The sequence below is a fragment of the Carassius auratus genome, chromosome 42 (assembly GCF_003368295.1).
Source record: "Carassius auratus strain Wakin chromosome 42, ASM336829v1, whole genome shotgun sequence".
Lineage (NCBI taxonomy): Eukaryota > Metazoa > Chordata > Actinopteri > Cypriniformes > Cyprinidae > Carassius > Carassius auratus.
Genome location: NC_039284.1, coordinates 16,138,798 through 16,158,488, shown reverse-complemented (window position 1 = coordinate 16,158,488; position 19,691 = coordinate 16,138,798). Strand labels below are relative to the sequence as shown.

Here is a 19,691-nt window from a genome sequence, read left to right as displayed (position 1 = left end):
TCAGATTCCCTCCGGCTTTCCCTCCCTTCCTCTGCGCTGGGATCGTGGCGCTCCAGAGTGAGCAGAAATCTATTTCTGTCCCTGAGTATATTCCTCTGTTGCCAGCAGCGTGTTGTCACAGTGATGGACATCAGCCCTCAGCCAATCAACACTCACATGTTTATACCAAGAAACATGATCATTTTCCACTTACTTCATACTGCTCTAGTGAGTGAGTAAATGTGCTATAGCTGTGCCTAATGGAGAGAAGTCAGTGTAAAATGGGAGTTTTGGCAGTCACACACTGAGGATGGGACCTGCACTATTTAATCTGACCTGAAGGAGAGCAGTGGCTTTGAATGAGAACATCTGGCCAGGTGAGAGAGTTTGAACTAAACTATGATATGAACATAGTAATGTAATGGCAGGGGAATGGTGTTTCATCCTGGCATGTGGTTAGGATTGGCCTTTCGAATATCTCTCTCATAGTTTAATATTTAAGCCAACATTTTGCCCATAATTGTGCTTAACTGACCAACATTTAGCAATTCTGAGACTATTACACTCTTAAAATCAAGAGTTCTTTATTGGAATGCTTGTTCCATGAAGAGCATTTAAAGGGATAGTTCATTCTGTCATCATTTACTCACTATCAAATTAATTTCTTTCTTTTGTTGAAAACAAAAGAAGATATTTTGAAGAATCCAGTAACAATATAGTTGCTGGCCATTGACCTCCATAGTACTGAAATAAAAACTAATTCAATGGCTACCAGCAACTGTTTGGTTACCAACATGTTTCAAAATATCTTATTTATCTATATCTAAATGATGGTTAAATGTTCATTTTTGGGTGAAATATCCCTTTAACATCCATGGAACCTTCCCATTGTTCAAAAGGTTCTTTGTAGTTGAAAGGGGTTCTTTAGATTAGGGAAAAAAATGTTATTTCAAGAATGTTTAACTGAAAGGCTTTTTGGGGAATGCAAAAAGGATCTACTGTAGGATTGATTTAGGATTAAAACTTTTTATTTTTAAACATTTAGTATAAACCAAAACTGTCTGAAATCTACCAACCGCTTTGGATTTTTTGTTCATATGAATTTTTGGTGTGTATATATATATATATATATATATATATATATATATATATATATATATATATATATATATATATATATATATATACACACAGTGCTTTAAGTGGGCCAGTACGCACTTCCAAATATATATTGAGCATACCACCACCTCTCCATGGCCCAGAACGTGCTTTTAGCGTTCCAGTACGTACATTTGGACATCTGTTTTAGTAGAGGCTTTAATCCTTTGCCTTCTGCCGCTTTTCAGAGCGCCCTTCACAATGCACGCTTCCTAATTCTTCCTAGTTCGGAGTATCATGGAGCGTGAATCATTTGAATCAGTTTGGCAGTTCGGAGAGGGATCGCGAATCATTTGAGTAAGTTCGGGGGTTCAGAGCAGCTTCGCGGATCATTTGAATCAGTTCGAGAAATCGGAGCGGGTTCGCGAATCATTTGAGTCAGTTTGGGAGTTCGGAGCGGGATCGCGAATTATTTGAGTCAGTTTGGGGATCGCAAATCATTTGAATCAATTCGGGAGTTCGGAGTGGGATCGCGAATCATTTGAATCAAGTCGAGAGTTCGTATAGTATTCGCGAATCAATCATTTGAATCAGTTCTGGAGGTAGCGGGTTTGCGAATCTTTTGAGTCAGTTCGGAAGTTCAAATCGGGTTCGCGAATCATTTGAGTAAGTTTGGGGATCGCGAATCATTTGAATCAGTTCGGGAGTTCGGAGTGGGATCGCGAATCATTTGAGTCAGTTTGGGAGTTAAAAGCGGAATCGCGAATCATTTGATTCAGTTTGGGGATCGCGAATTATTTGAATCAGTTCGGGAGTTCGGAGCGTGATTCATTTGAGTCATTTCAGGAGTTCGGAGCTGGTTTGCGAATCATTTGAGTCAGTTTGGAAGTTTGAATGCAGTAATGCAGTAGATCTTTCTAAGGGTATTTTTTCAAAATCCTTTTGCACATTTTATTTATGTTCAGTAGTTCTTTCTAGCTCAAGCAAATCCACAATCTAATAAAAGGATTTATTATTAAGGTTGCTTGTTGACTGCTGTATATAAAATCCCTTCAATATAGTTGTTTTTACCTGAGGGGAGTTTTTTTTGTGTGCCTATAATAGAGTAAAGACACCTCTTTTGGGCCACTTAAAGCACTGTATATATATATATATATATATATATATATATATATATATATATATATTGACTAATATATATATTAGTCACTGGAGTTGGCATTGGTCAACAGAGCTTGTATGGGTATGTTTTGATATGCATTAACTCTATCTAGACATGTTCTAATGCTTCTGATCGTGATTCTGTGTGATTCTAGTCTGTCTCACACACTTGAAGTGAAGCTCATTCATCATTAGTTTTCACTGTGAAATAGCACTTAGCATGTGTTGCCATGGTGATCAGAGAACACTGTTCATCTAACACTGAGAAACTCAAGGCGTTTATTTTAAAACTGAAGCTTGTGACCTTCTCTAGTCGGAGAAAGAGTGGGAAGATGCACAGTTAGAACTGAAACGTACAGTCGTTGCTTTGCAGAAGTAGAACGCCCAAAAATCCTGACATTTGCTCCAGACCTGTAAAACAAACCAAAATCACCATTCATAACTGGAGTCTATATGGCTTGTGCACTATACACTGAGAAACATTTGGTGTAGAAACTATTTTCATTCAGAAATTGATAAACTTCACTAATAATTACAAAGAATCTGTAAGTAATACATAAAATTCAAAATAGGATTTTCTTTTAAAAATACTACAATAATCTCTGTTTTATTTACAACTTTGAAAAATAATTTTACAGAGTACAGTAGACTGAAAACAAAAATGTGGTGTAGAAACAATTTTCACTCAGAAATTGCCATTAAATTTCAGAAATAATTTGAGAATCTTCAAGAAGTACACTGAATTAAACATTAAATGCTGATGTACTGAAACAGCATTTTCTTTTAAAACGTACTACAATAATATTTGTGTTATTAACTTCAAAAATTACATTTTACACTGTACACTGAAAGCAAAAACTTGCACAGATTGCTTGTAAATTTCACAATTATATATATTAAAAAAACGCAAGTAGTACATTGAATTAAATGTGAAACTTTGAAATGGAAATTGTATTTTATTGTAAAACATACTCCAATAATCTTAAAGTTTTGTAATAATCTTACAACACTGAAAAATTATTTGTACAGCATAGTTTCCTGAAGTCCACAAGACTCAAATACTTTATTGACTTAATTGAATCGGCTGAAATTTTAAGTCTTTTTTAGTTAATAAATATATTCTCCATTCCACATACATAAATTAGTGAATCACATGCAACACACTTGTTTTGAGATTTAAGATTCAGTTTGTTCCTCAAATCACAAAGCTGCAGATATGGACTACTTTAACGCTGTTTTCTTCTTTAAGCACTTGGTTTCTATTAAAAAGCCATTTGAATATTCTTCAAAAAAAATTGATATTCCATATATGGAAAATATAGCAGCATACAGGTTTGGAACTACATGGAACTCACTGAATAAATAATAAAATAAAAATACAGTTTTCATTTTGGAATGAACAATCCTTTTAAATATCTTTTTTTTTTCTACAGTAAATGGAGTAAAACCATAAAATTTTTGCTTTATATCAAACTTCCCACATTACCTGGTAAAGGATGCATGTGATTTTCCTGATTCCCATCTGTTGTGTGCAGTGATTGTGTGTAAGGGCCTCTAGCAGAGCATGTGATGTCACAGGTGCAGGAGAGTTACTTGAAGATGCCTGTTGGCCTGTTGAATACCCACTTATGTGAGACAAAGAACGTGAAACGCAGCAGGAATAGTCGTTTGGTTGCCATGGGAACATTTCTTATCTCTGCACAGCACATGCGTGGTGAGTGGCATTTACAGTGTAATTTCCAGATCAAGGCTATTTGCATATGGTACACGTTTAGTGCCATTATCAAACTTGTCTAATAGGAATCTGCACATACTTGATGATGATTAGTCAGTAAACCAGAGGATGTTAGATTTTTCAAATATGTAAATATCATGCCATGCAAAATAAGTTATATATATAAAAGAATATTTTTATTTAACAAGGATGAATTAAATTGTTCAAAAGTGACTAGTAAGGATATTCATACTGTTACATAAGATTTCTATTTCAAATAAATGCTGTTCTTCCAAATTTTCTATTCATCAAAGAATACCGGAAAGAAAAGAAAAAAATTATTGCTTACACAAAAATATTAAGCAGAGAAGCTGTTTTCATCATTGATAATAGATATAAATATTTTTTAAGCAGCAGATCAGTATATTAGAATGACTTCTGAAGGATCATGTGACACTGAAGACTGGAAGAATGATAAACAATCAGGAATAAAACATTTTTAAACAAATAATTGCAGGCTTGGTGAACATTCGAAATGTCTCCAAAAACATTAAACATTTGCATAACTAGTCCCAGCATTTGTCTAAGTACTGTATATGAACACCTTTGATCTTTAGCGTAACTAAAAGGCCAGTTTAACTAAAAAAATGGCATAGTTAATGAGCCCAACAATGCAAACTAATGGTAAGGCAAACATAGGGGTCAATCCACTGGTTTCTGACTCCCAGAACAGACTCTGACATGCACAGTATATATATATATATATATATAGAAAGAGAGAGAGAGAGAGAGAGAGAGAGAGAGCGAGCACAAGGCACTGCAGCTTTCTGTATTCTGCATTAAGTATACTGTGGAACATCCCTGAAATGGCTGATCCTCCACAAGCACCGAAGGTCAAGTCTCTTGTGTCTATAAATATGATGGTCTGTCCCAGAGGGGGCTCCATACCGCTGCTCAGCTTTTCCACTGTCTAAGGCACAGGAGTTTGCTGACCAGTGGAAATCTCCACATTTGCATGTGATTTGATAGCGTGCAAACGTTCCTCCTCCGCTGGCTGCTCGTGTCACTATGATGCATTACTGCTTTCTGTGAAAGTAAATAAAGTGATCTCCAGGACTGCTTCTGTAGAGAACATATCTGATAAACCTGACGTCTACACAGCTTTCCTGACTCAGCAAAATATCATTATTCAAGAGTGGTAGTTGCCCATGCGAAACATGCTGCACTATTGCTAGGGTGTCTCTTAAGGGTTTTACGTGAGATTTAAGCACATTTATGTGTTGTTGCTTGTGTTGATATAGCATGCTTTCCTCTTTCAATGCAAATATGGGATATGGGATTTCTCTGCCTTGTTTTATTCTCAATTGGAAGGCAATTACACAATGCAAAGTAGGATTTCTTAGCAAGTATTTTATCATGTTACTATACAAATATCAATAAATTACATTCTTAAATCAAGAAATGTACTTCTTAAGTACATGCATTTTGATTTAAGAATGTAGATATTTGTACATAACAAAAGTGAAAAATACTACGTGAGAAAAAGGCTCAAGATTTGAAGGATTCATATTTTTAGCTTAAAATCACTCAATTTTGATATTGTGTTTCAGAAAAATAATTGTGCTTCAAAATTAAGTGGGTTTTCCAAAATGATGTAACCGTATGAATTGTGTTTAACCTTAAAAAACCTAAAAGATAAAAATTTTCCAATGGGGTCTGAAAAATAAACTAATTCAAATGGAAAGCAAACATTTTTCTTACCCAACTGGAATATATTTCCCCCCTTGATTTAACATTAAACTAATTTTTCAGAAAACATAATTTAATATTTTATGTCATACGTGCTTCTTAATAAATGCATCTTGATTTAAGAATGAGATATTTGTACTGGAAAACAAGACAAATTAACTGAGGATTTAACTTTTTTTTCCTTTCCTTTTTTGTAATGTAAATCAATTAAAAAGATGCAAAATGTGGGGAATCAAAATAAGTTGCTTGCTAAAATATAATACTTAGGTTTTGGAGTTTGATCAAATCACCAGCACTGAGCAAAATGAGCAATAGTGATAGTGACACTGGCTTTTGTAAAAGGACTCTAATGTTACTTAACTACAACACAAAGACCGAATCTGTAGTGTATTATGTTATCTGACCCCCTCCGCTCCTCTAATGCAGAACACAGTTGTCTTCCCCCACTGTAACTTAAGATGATAGTCACGGCAGGTCAAATATTTTTAGTGGTGTAAATTGAATTGTGCTGAAAGTTCAAGGTTACAGACCAATCGAGAAGTAGTGAGGATTTACCACCTTGATATACAGTATGTATACAGTATGTATATTTCTACCATAATTTACAAATATTTAAAGATGGAGCTACTGTGAGCTCTGGGATTGTTAATCGACGGTATATGCTAATTATTTTTAATAATAATTAAACAGCTTAATTCCTGGTGAAAAACGACATGACCAATGATTCTGGAAAGAAATCTCCATCGATCAGATAATTACGACAAGCAAATCACAGCAAAAGATATGTCCACTTCCATGAAGAACTGAATGACAAGCTCTCAAATCACAAAACAAAACAAAATCTATAATACATTGTTTTAATATAAAATCAACATCTTTAAATCCATTATTTTATATTTCACCATTATTTGTTTTTTATTCCGTCATTTGCAATGCTTAATGGGATTGTATTTCTTCTCCTTATTACAGTCAAATTTTCAGACAATTTTTGCCTCAAATTAAAGTTTATGTTGTGGATCTCCTCGTTGGATTGATTCGTGGCTTATAACTCAAACGAAGACTTTAAAAAATTTCCTATGGGAAAAATGAGTAGGAAAAATAATCCTGAAACCAATGCTGCTGAAAAACTTTGTTCTGTAATAATGTGCATCACTGAATGTTATGACTTTATGGTGCTTTTAAGATGCTGCTGATTTATCACAGTCACGAGCTACATGACTAATATGTCATCTATCAGGACTTTCAATCCCAGTTGTATGTAGTGCTGTGTTTATATTAGCATTCTACTTACTATTTCTGCTATATTTTGCAATTTTTTACATATCTTGAATCTTTTACTTCAGTGCAGTTTAGGATTAATGCTTTATTCTATGCTAAACCTTCTTGATTCCAGTTCCTTTTCAAGCAGCACGGCCATTCACTACTTCTTGCGCTGATGCTAAAGTGGCCTCAAATGTGGGCCGTTGCATAACCCTTCACTGGGCCCCTTTTCTATTTTTGTTCCTGGATACGCGTCTCAGTGAGGTATTTTCTGTGGTGACTCGCTTACATCTGTAGCTCTTCTAATGTACTCTCATTGAGCAAGACATGGTTGACTGTTGAGACTAATTCCTGCACATTTGTCTTTTCTTGAAGGTGATGTACATTAATACTGGAAGCAGGAATTATGAGAACATCTGCATTTGACTGGAGACATCGGACAAGGCTGAATTTGGACACCAGGTTTGTGGATTGATGGCAATCACTGTTGTTGTATGTCTTACTCGGACTCAAAAGCAGAGGGCTCGTCAAAGTCAGTCCTTGACTGCTCTGCTTTTTTGAAGCATGATAAGCTCTTTTATACATTTTGTTCCTGCTGTAGTTTTAGGACACAACACTGCTGTATTTCATGAGAAGCCAGGCATCCTGCTGGGAAGTGATGCCAAGGGGGGCTGATATATGACGTAATGACATTCTCTTGAGTCTGGTCATATTTTCCCGCCTTTGGTTTTGACATGTTGTGCCAGTTGTTGTTGTTGTAGATGCATTAATGCAGATGCATATCTGATCATCTTAAGGATGATTGAAGGTCAAACTTGTACACTTGCAGACTCTCGCTGCTGTTCTTAAATGATGAAATAGCATCAAGTTACAGATTTCATGCGATTATTGACTCGTCTCTGAATACTGACACATTTAACTTATCAGCCCAGTTTTTAAAGGTGCTTTTAGCCTCTGGCAGATTTATCCACCATATCTCTCCTCAAATGTGTTGAGGACAATGCAGGATTGAGATTGACCTTGAAAAAAGCACAATGATCACTGTGTTTTATCATTCCTACATCAGCTCTCTCCTCTGCTCACTATCTTCTGACAGACAGGCTGTTTAGACACTAACTCGACCCCTGGGAAACATTTGACTTCATTGTAGACCATGTCAAGATTCGGTTTTAGACTTTATAGCGTGGCGGAGCTTGATATTTCTTCTCTAATTGCTTGCAGAGTTTGAATGTCCTAGTTAAGAGGTTTGAACCAGATAACCTTATGTAACCTCATTATACAAACTCTGATGTATGCAGACGTTAATCTTTTCAAAGAGTGTAGGCAGAGGTGGTGTAAGTAGGAATATTGTCTGTTTAATATTGTGTCACTATACCTGTTGACTTATTTGACCAATACAATTTAAACTTTTAATAATTTGGTCAGAAATTTGTATTGCATAATGGATGAAGATTAATTGGTTTATTCGTTGGTTCATTTACTAGTATTTAGTCTTTAGTCTTCACTGCCAGATTCTTAATCTTCTACAATATATCTTCTGAATCTCAAACACTTGGATCCATCATTACATCAAACATTTTCAAAACAGATTTCATAGCACTTTTTCCCTAGCAAGTATGAAATCATTCAGAAGAATTTTAGTTTTGTAACTTTTTTTTATGCACTAAATGAATGGCATATTGCATGGTGCCTTATTGCTTTTCTGAAGATGAAATAAGATTCAATAACTTGGGGTCAATAAGTTATTTCAATGTTTTTGAATTAAGTCTTAAATGCTCACCAAGGATGCTTTTACTTAATCATAAACACAATAAAACTGAAATATTATTACAATTTAAAATAACCTGATCTATTTTAAAATATTTAAACATGTGATTTATTCCGGTCATGGCAAAATTAATTTTTAGCATCATTAGTCCAGTCTTCAGTCTCACATGATCTTTCAGAAATCATTGTAATATGCCAATCTGGTGCTCAAGAAACTTTTTTAAAATTATTATTATTATTATTATTATTATTATTATCATTATTATTATTATCAATGTTGGAAACTTTTGTGCTACTTAATATTTTTGTGAAAATTATAAAAAGAAATTTCAGGATTATTTGATGAATAGAAAGTTAAAAAGAACAAGATTTATTTGAAATATAAGTGTTTTGTAACATTATAAATGTATTACTGTCACTATTTTAATAAATGTAATGCATCCTTGCTGAATAAAAGTATTAGTTTCTTTCAAAACAATTTACTGACCTCAAACTTTAGAATGGTAGTCTATATTATTCAGTCGATCTTCATTCATATTTCAGGATTAGTGCTTTGTTATCTTAGTTTTTTTAACGTTTTTATTTCAAATGCAAGAGTTTCCTTTGAATAGAAAAAACAACATTCCAAATACAGATTATAGTGCAGAATGATTGATGGTGTCACAGAACCGAATTACATTATGCCCACCTGTGTATTGTTGTACTTGTAGTTTGGTTAATTCTCTAATGGAGGAATTCCTGACCTTACAGTTTGAGACGACCTTCACATCAATCACAAACCTCAGAAAGATAGAGATGATGCTGGCAGACTGCCTTCAGAAACACTCTACTCAGGGCATGGTGAGTTTATGGGCCAATTTGGCTTGAAAATGACTTTTGTACTTAACTGTACCAGCATTTTATTAATCTTCAAGTTATTCTTCACTATACTCAAAACATTTGAATTTATTTACTGAAAACGTGTTTTTTTTTTTTTCTTCTGTTTGCAGACAATTTGGAAGTGGTGCCCAAAAATGCATATAGAGATAGAAACCATTTTTAAACAACTTGACTGAACATGCTCTTAAACGTATGGATATTATTATTTCACCATTTTGAAAATGATGCTGTTGGACTGACTGCTGTACAATCACAGCGAACTCTTTAAAGCACTGAAGGATTATTAATCCACATTAAAAAAGGAACTTCATCGAAACAAGATGATGTTCATTGTGTTAAAACTAAAGGTAATGCAGCAACTGTAGATAGCAAATCCTTATCATGGAGGCTGTTAAAACCTCAGATGAAGCGCAATGTCCCAAACAGATTATCAGTTTCAAAGATGACGAAAAACATGTGCCATCTGAGATGACCCAAAGAGGCCAATCCTCTGGCTCAGAGGACAAAATAACACTTGTGGAGCAACCCCAGACCCCAGCTGTAAGTCCATCTCCTGGTGTGGAGTCACAGGTCCTTGCTTCAGAAAATATTCTTACCTCAAAATCTAGAGAACAGTGTCACATCCAGCTCAGGAGGAAGAACGTTTCTCTCCCAAACAAACGATATCTTCAATCGGAACATGAGCTGCTGTCAGAGGGCCTTCTCAAAAAGGAGCAGAAGTTGGTTAAGACTGGGAAGTATGTATGCCAGTATTGTGGGAGAGCTTGTGCCAAACCCAGTGTACTAAAGAAGCACATCCGTTCTCATACTGGCGAACGACCATATCCGTGTATTCCTTGCGGTTTCTCATTTAAAACTAAGAGTAACCTGTACAAACACAGAAAATCTCACACCCATGCAGTAAAAGCAGGACTGGTTTCATTTTCAGAACAAGACAGCAAGCATATTGATGAAGAGTTGGTGGTAGCAGAAGGTGAAATGCATTCTGATGCTGAGGAGAGCAGTGACACTGATGAAGAAGTTGTGGAGGACTTGCCCTCACATACCACAAGCCATATCAAAGAAACAGAGGGTTTTGTGCAAGAAAAAGGGGGTATATTGGCAAAAAAGGAAGCCGATGTTTCTGCTCAACCTTCACTCAAAAAGGAAACGGGCTCATCAGGAAAAGTATCTTTATGGCAATTCCGGGAAATGATGGCACCTGCTGCTATTGCTCAGGTGGACCAGATGGTTGAGTTTTCTACCACCAAGCAAAGACTGGCACTTCGTCTTTCGGAGAAGAAACATCAAGACTCTGACCAGTCTCTTTCTCTGCCCAGTTCATACAGTAAAGGAAGCACTGATTCTGGATACTTCTCGCGTTCTGAGAGTGCTGAGCAACAGTTGAACCAGTCGAACGCAAGTGCCAAATCATATCAAGAAATTATGTTCGGGAAATGTTATAGGCCAACAACCAGGCCAAAGCAGTCAATCACTGTACAAACCTGCATGACAGACATAAATGAAGCCACATCTAGCTTCATGATTACACTGAACAAAGGCATAATTCCCGTTGACGCAGACTCCTCCATTCACAGAAGCAAGAAAGACATAGTCCGATCAATAAAAATTCATTCAGAGTCCTTCCAAGAGGAAGGTTACCAAGAATGTCAAATCCATAGCGCTGACCTTCTGGAAACTGCTTCAGAGAGTAGTGTATTCTTGCGCAGTAATTCTCTTCCAACCTCATCTAATTCGAATCTGAATACACCACAAGGGCTAAGAAGCAGTAACTCATTTGATGAGAGAATGACAGGTGCTGATGTCCCCTACCGGGGCACAATGGGTATGAGAAGACTAATGCGGCAAGCTGCGTTTGAGCACTCAGCTAACGAAGGACACACAGAATCAGACTGCTACTCTCATCTGGCCTGTAGCTTAAAATCAGACTTAAAAATTCACAGTGTAGATGATTCCAAATTGGGTGCTGAAAATTATCAAGAAACTGAGTCGTGTTCCAGTTTTCCAAGCCATTTATCAGAAATTTCCACAAGGAAACGAAGAAAAGACAAAAATGTCTTGGAGGAAGATGACTTTCATGTGCAAGACAAGCCTTCTGGATACTCCGAGGACACTGAGACAAAGCCGACTACTTTAGATACTGCCTTTTCTGACACTGAGAGAAGGACGGGCAGCAATGTTATCTCTGTCATACAGCACACAAATTCACTAAACTGGCTAAACTCTTCAGAAAAATCAGCTGATGTTAAATTACATCCCTTAGACACAATCGCCATTTACCCATTCATGGAAAAGGAACACAGCATGGAGGGTCACAGAACAGAAGGAGCAGACTGGCAACAGGGATGCAGTGGTTTCCGTCACCAAAAGCTTCACATGACTAAGCAGCCAACATCTCAGTCTACTATCCAAGTTCCAGAGATCAGAGTAACTGTGGAGCCTGACAGACCGGAAAAACTTCCGGAAGTAGGGGTCAAGCAAAGGGAAAAGCATACTGAAGAGTTCCAGTGGCCACAGAGGAGTGAGACCCTATCGCAGTTTCCAATGGAAAAACTACCACCCAAAAAGAAACGTTTGAGATTAGCAGAGATGGAATGCTCTTCTGGGGAATCTAGTTTTGAATCCGCTTGCACTAGTCTTTCCAGAAGCCCAAGTCAAGATAGCAATTTGTCTCACAGCTCAAGTTTTTCCCAGTCCCTTGACAGAGAGGAAAACATTAACCTTGTGTCTCAATCCAACCCAGATGAGTTTAATAAGCCTTTGGAGTTCTTATCTGTACCAGGAATTTCAAAGAGTCATCACCGAGAGATGAGACGTTCTGCTTCAGAGCAGACACCTTATAATTTACTTTCAGAAGTTCCAGAATTTCGAAGCAAGTCTTTTGATTATGGTAGTCTTTCTCCATCTACATCTCGGCAAGAGGAGGTTAAAGAGCGTAGAAGGGCCTTCTTGATTAGGCAGGCATCATTAAGTGGTGAACCTGAGATGCAAGGCGGCACAGTCTCAGATGAAATGAGCAAGAGAACAACCTCTCCAAGCAAACTGTTTACACCTGAGGGATCCATTGAGAAAATGAGGTACACTTTGATTTCTGGTGGTCCTTCTCCCCAACTCAAACAATATAGCCCAGTCCAATCCTCATCTCAGTATGCTAAACCCAATGTTTGCAATGTTTATGATATGGATAGCGTAATGCTTTTTATTAAGAAAGAACCTGAAGAATCCAGGGTAACTGAATCTTATATTAGCTTAAGAAAACCCCAAGAAGATTGCTCCCAGAGTTTAGGCAATGTTTTGTCAACGATAGCAGTGCTTTCACAAGCTCAGCAAGTATTAGCCAGTCAAAGTGCATCCAGTTTGCCAGTTCCTGTAAGAATTCAGATGCAAGTACCATCTTACGGGAACGTAACGTATACTAGTATATCTCATATTCTGGATTCTCAAACACAGAATCCTATCTCTTACATAGATCAAACCTCCTGTCAAAGTCTTGCCATTGTCACGGCACAAAATAACGTAGGTTGTGAACTATCTCCAATATCAGGGCACCCTAGCCGACTACTGCGCAGCCCTCAGGCATCACCAGCAAAGCTAAAAACAGGGATACCTCTATCATTAACCTCCAAAACCATCTCAACTACAGAGGCTCCCAGTGGTGGAGCAAACAAACGCATGCTCTCACCTGCAAGTAGCACTGAACTTTTAACTGAAGTGAAGCAGCAGAAACGAGTCAAAGACGAGAAAATGTATGGCCAGATTGTTGAAGAGCTTAGTGCTGTGGAGCTAGGAAATCTTGAAGCTGAAAAAGAAAGTCCCAAGAAAGCTTTCAAATCAGAAAGCACTTCAGATCCATGTAAGCCCACTGAGGAGGTAGATATGGATGAGCCCAGCCGAGACTTTTACAGCAATCCAGAGTCATCTTCTGCAAGATTTCCTCAAGATGCTGCTACAATGGAGCCAAATCCAACACCTGAACACATAATGGCTAGTAATCATCCTGGTTCTAGTATAGGTGCAGTGCCCTCGGCAATCACTGGTGCTTTACTGTTCTCCAAGTTTCCAGGTCTTCACACTACTACTTGTGTGAGCTGGTGCTATCTCAACTCCACTAAGCCAAATAGCACCCAAACAGCTGCAAATATCTCAGAGTATGCCTCATGGTTTGTGAAATGCCATAACCCTAACCCACTCGATCTTAGCACTGGGATGGTTCTTGCTCTTTTCCGATCCAAACAGAGCAGGCAGAATGCTATTTATTCAATCGCTAGCATGTTTCAACCAGGACTACTTGTGACCTCCACCCCCTGGAGACTGAAACAAGAACAGGTATGTTATCTGTTGTTGGTTTTTGCTGATTTGCCTATTGCTGCTGTGCTATATGCACCTGTATGTTGATGCCAATGTTATTTAGCCATCTGTTGCATAAGGTCTGTTGTATTATTGCAGGTTACACTGGACTACAGAGAGGAAGATACAAAACAGGCCGTGAGGCTAAGAGACATTAGCCAGAGGTGCAAATCTTTACGAGAGGATGCTGCATCCACTATACGGCAAGTAGAACCAGTGCGTGTGAAGATTTTTGAAGGAGGGTATGTATATGTACTTTTTGATAATGCTGATGTTCATATGTGACTGTAGCAATGCATCATAATGGAATGTTCTGGTTGTTTATTTCTATCAGTTATAAGTCCAATGAGGAATATGTGTACGTGAGAGGACGTGGTCGGGGAAAGTATATATGTGAAGAGTGTGGCATTCGTTGTAAGAAGCCAAGCATGCTCAAGAAACACATACGGACGCACACAGATGTGAGACCCTACATCTGCAAGTGCTGCAACTTTGCTTTCAAAACTAAAGGTTGGTTTTATCATATTTACCTTCACGCATGATTACAAAAGATTGGGATAGAAAAATAACCCCTATGTTTTTTAGGGAATCTCACCAAGCATATGAAGTCAAAAGCTCACATGAAAAAATGCCTTGAACTTGGAGTTTCACCCACAGCCATGGACAATACAGAGGACACTGGTAGGAACATTACTAATTATGCAACACTGGGCAGTAGCATAGCTAATACAAGTAGTAAGGCGTTAAGTGTAACTACATTTATTAGTAGCAAGGTGTTAGCATCCCTATATACAGTATTTAAAAATCGTGTAGGATATCATTTATTAAGTAAATGCTTTTCATTAAAGAAAACTACTTTTTCTTCAGGATTAAAGTGGTCATATGATGTTGCTAAAAAGAACATTATTTTGTGTATTTAGTGTAGAGCAATGTTTTTATGTGGATTAAGTTTCAAAAAACACATTATTTTCCACATAATGTACATTATTGTTGCTTTTCTATGCCCTGCCTTTCTGAAACGCATAGATTTTTACAAAGCTCATCATTTTGAAAAGTGAGGTGTACGCTGATTGGCCAGCTATCTGGTGCATTGTGATTGGCTGAATACCTCAAGCATGTGACAGAAATATTATGCCCCTTACCATATTGTGATGCCGTGTGTCCCGGCACGACAAGACAAAAACAATAAAACCAATTATAAATGAGGCATTTGTTGCATCCAGTGGGGACATAAGTATGGATTATAATGACTCATACTGTCTTTTTATGTGTCGCATATTGTGCTGCATAAACATAAAACAATGGTTGCATTTGTGATCAGAGAAACGACAAACAAGCGCCGCTCTACACTGCTCAAAACTCACATTTGAATCATCAGTGGCAACGTACTTATAGACTGTGAGACAGAAGAGCCAGACCATCCTTGCAAAGTTGGAACTGCCCCACATTATAGAAACAGATGCCGGCATTGTAGGCTACTCTCACAAGAAGCAGTCCTTCTCCTCCACAAAATGCACTGCACACATCTGAATATTTGGGTTGAACTGTTCTGAAATAGTGTTGTAGATACAACTTAACCACTGATTTCTAGTTGTGACCTTTTTTGGAAGGCCAAACAAAGTAGTTTAGCTTTCACAATGAAACACACAGTGTCTCCACAACATGGCTCCAGCGGCAACAGCGAGAACTGAAGTTACACCTTCTTTCTTTGCTTTAACATTTGGGCGGTGTTATGCAAATCGTGATGAAGACATGTGGAGGTGTGTTAGAACGAGGCATTTTAGGTAGGAATGGTTGACTCAACTTGTATAAAGAATATCTCTTTGGATTTGAGACTTCAGTCTTTGCAACTTGACATATCTTCTTTATGCCCGAAGAGCTTGTAACACTCCAAAGAGAAAGGAAAAATTTAAATCGCATCATATGAACCCTTTAAACATTAGAACAATACACTAATTACATTTTTTTCTCTTTTTTACTGCCTGTGTAGATGACACGCAGAAGTCCTTAGGCATCATGCCAGTGGAAACAACTGTTAAACATCAGTTCTCAGATGTGGAAGATTCTGATGGCGTTGATGAGGATGAACAAGATGATGATGAAGATGATGAATGTGATGGTGATTCTACACCAAAAACATTGTCCAGAAGCACAAGTCCTCAGTCCTATGCAGTCAACAAGCTATGTCTGTCTGGCTGTCTCCCTAAACACTTTGACCCAAGCCGTAATCAACCCAAGGAACAGCTTGGAGTTTCTTCTCCAAGTACTGATGATGATCTGACCTTTGAGCAGTCAAGTAGTTCCTCTGAGCCTTGCCCACCTCAGCTGCTGACGCCTTGCTGGGATTCACCTCGCCAGAGGTACATGTCCCCAAAAGGAGATCTCTCACCACAACATCACCTTTTGTCAAGCCGTGATTCATCTCCTTTACGAGCCATATCTCCAAGGAGAGATCTGAGCATCAGAGGGAATTTTTCACCTATCCGGCAGCTGTCACCTGTAAGACCTACAGGTTTGTACCCATCGAGGCAACGAGCGCAGTCTCCATTGGGTCGACAAAAAGGGGTGCTCAGGGCCGTGTCCCCACGGAGGGGGTCTTATCAGCACAGGACCCTCATGGATCAGGGAAGGAGTGTGAGATTTCAAGCTACTCCCTTTCAACCAGTCATCGGAGTGCGCTTAGACACCGATATGGTATGCTTTTAAATGTACATTTATGCATTTTGTTGATGCTTTTATCCAATGCGACACATAATGCATTCAAGGTACACAATCAAGTCTTGCTTTCCCTTGGAATTTAACCCATGACCTTGGCATTGCTTTACTGATACTGATTGAGCTACAGGAAGGCACATTGCATTTTATCCATTGCTTTTGGAGACAAAAGTGTACCTCATCAATTGTAAAATATTAACGCCATGGTCATTATACGCATTCTTTGTATAGAATAAAATCTGCATAAAGAATATAAAGCCAGAATTTTAGGATAAAATATTGCTATACAGCCAATTTCGGTGCCAAGCCTTAATGGCATGATAGTATAAACCTGATGACTTTATTTAATTATCTGAGAATAGTTTACATACCACAATTCAGTCAGCATCAAGAACAACATTGATTTTTCTTTCAGGATCAAGGGGATACTCCTCAGAATCTGTATGTTCCTGACGGCCTATGCAGCAGACAAGATCTGTCCACAACCCTGCAGCCAGACATCTTCAGCCATTTGCCTTTGCACTCTCAAGGACAGGTGCCAACACCTGTTCCGATGAACCCTATTGGCGGGATAAGAATTCCCACCATATCAACTTCTGGTGCTGCTGGGGAGAGAAATGTGCTCCCATCAATTCCACAGGGGAACATATTAGAAACAGAAAGTTCCGGCCAGACCTCAGCCTCTGTCCCAGATCCTGGAGTGGCCTGCAGAGGAGAAATAGCAACCTCTTCTACTGGCCTTCCTAGCAAAGACGATAAGAAGGAGGAGAGCGTCTACATCTGTGTAAAAGCTATTGCATCCCTCAGTATCACATCTAAAGATGCAGCTGAGAAACTGCCTAAAAGCTGACTTTGTAAGCACTATATAATCGCATTCAGAAGGAAATCTTAAATTCAAGCTCAGACCAGAAACATATTTTATGCACTTATTCAGTGGTTGCATTCAACATACATTACGTGGGTTCTTGTGTTGCACTGGCGGTAGCAAACTTCTGTACTCAAGGGGGCGATAGAGTTACCTTTAAGTGTCTTTGCCATTAACCCGGATGTGTTATTATTCAGGTAGCTGCTGTAAACATGCCAAGTTTAACAAACTTTAACTAACTTGCTCAGTAGTTGACCCTTAGCGCCCCCTTGCAGTCTGAGATTGCGGAAGGCAAAGATGCACTAAATCAAACTTGCTTAGATGTGTTTTTGTCGTCTAACCAAGGAGTTTTGGAAACATAGGCAGAAACGTTATACATAGAATATGCAAAACATTTGGCATTTATGGTCAATGCATATGCCATATTCTCCTGCCATATCAGTTACAACTATGAACATGTACAAGCTGCATATATGCAACAATACATGCAAGAAAATTATATCAATATTTCGTGAAAACTATAATTCTGAGTTTCACAGGACTGAAAGTGCATCATTACTTCTCAATTATAATACAAAATACCAGTCGCCGTTCTTACTGAAATTGTCTTTGACTTTTGCTTGTGCCTTTTAAGAAGATGTTTGCATATCCGTTGATGAGAGAAGGTCATTCGATGTACCCTGTTCATGCACTTAACAATAGTGGTGGTCATTAAGTTGAACTAATATGAAGTACCGTGGTTGCTTTTTGAGATTGCAATTATTATTTACGTTAAAGTTTGCATTAATCTGTGCTATGACATTGCATTGTATGCTGTTGTATATTTTTGCTGGCACCTTTATAACTTAATTGCATTATGTGCGTTCAAGATTATGAACCCAAATTTGTTGATAAATTCTTTAAACAGTTTAAACCTTCTCCACCGTATAGTATTTTTCTATTGTATCATACCTCGCCTCCTTTATTTAACTTTTAGATTTTTCTGCACTTAAGCAAATAAATGTCATTAGAAGGCATTTTTAATAGAATAGATCTGCATATAACATCATATTATTATATAAAAAGTGGTAAGTATTGTGCATTAAGATGACTATTCGAAGCACTTTCTAGCGAGCTGATAGACTGAATGCCGTGTCATCAATATTGAAGCTCTTTTAAATGAATTTTCATTGAATTAATCATATGGCACAACATTCCAGTCACTGTTAAGTCAATTATATGTGCACTTACACATACGTGTTCATACACACATATACGCACATTCATATTTACCCAAATACACACATCGCTATCCTGTACTGTAATTACGTTTGAAGAGTGGCTTGTGTTGAAGTAAACAAAAATGAATTGTATATATGAAGGGATAGTTGCTTTTTCAGGTTTTTCTCGCCATCAGATGAAAGGGTCTTGTCTGGTGAACCTGTCTGATTGTTTGAATGTATGAATTTTTAGCTTAAGTCATTTTAAATGTCTTTAAAGAAGGTATAAGTGCTATCTCATATTAAACATACGTATATCATATGAAGTAGCAGGCAGTTTATTGTATTTATATTAATAGTCTGAGTATTTAAAAATGCTGAGATGGTGAAGTTAAACTGAGTTTATACTGAAGGAACTTTCATATCATGTTTACAGTATTACATATTAAAGATTTTGAGGTATCTAGTTTGAATTTATGGCATTTTAGAAATGACAACTGTTATTTATCTTATGGACTGATCATCATTTATAGAAGTTCATGAATATTTCTTTTGTTTTGCCCATAAAGGCAGCTGATTTCTTCTTATTTAATTGTTTGTTTTTGTTTTACTCTGATTACAAGATGTCCTTTAGAAAAAGAAAAAAATAAATAAATTAAAGTTCTATTATAAAAACTTGTCGACAGTGTTCTTATCTCAAAATTATATATGCATATTAATAATAAACAAACCAGAGAAATAAGTAAATATATTTTCATCGCTAATGTTTTTAAAAATCCAGATTTTATTTTGTACTTCTTTACCATATACTTTAGCACATTCTCATATACTTTTTTGCAATATTTTATATAAGAAATTCTATAATAAGCATAATTCTGTTAAAAGTTTAATTGGATATTTAATATTTGTAATGAAACATACATTTACAGTAATGCACAAGACAGTAATGTTTCATTAA

General features: G+C 37.2%; 1 protein-coding gene across 5 annotated transcripts; it reads left to right on the top strand.

Annotated features, from left to right (window-relative positions):
* The first annotated feature begins 188 nt into the window (after nucleotides 1–188).
* On the top strand, nucleotides 189–19,392 carry hivep2b (HIVEP zinc finger 2b). Of its 5 annotated transcripts, none has more exons than XM_026230066.1 (9): nucleotides 189–356; nucleotides 7,337–7,423; nucleotides 9,479–9,568; nucleotides 9,718–13,933; nucleotides 14,054–14,196; nucleotides 14,289–14,464; nucleotides 14,540–14,635; nucleotides 15,945–16,648; nucleotides 17,085–17,519. In XM_026230066.1, the coding sequence occupies exons 4-9, from the start codon at nucleotides 9,989–9,991 to the stop codon at nucleotides 17,517–17,519; spliced, it is 5,499 nt and encodes a 1,832-aa protein (XP_026085851.1). In that variant the 5' UTR covers nucleotides 189–356; nucleotides 7,337–7,423; nucleotides 9,479–9,568; nucleotides 9,718–9,988. The 5 variants fall into 5 exon arrangements, with proteins under 5 accessions (XP_026085851.1, XP_026085853.1, XP_026085855.1 ...); XM_026230068.1 differs by lacking the exon at nucleotides 189–356 and adding an exon at nucleotides 7,045–7,225; XM_026230070.1 differs by lacking the exon at nucleotides 189–356 and having other exon boundaries at nucleotides 7,234–7,423; nucleotides 14,054–14,157; nucleotides 17,085–19,392.
* Nucleotides 19,393–19,691: the final 299 nt, after the last annotated feature.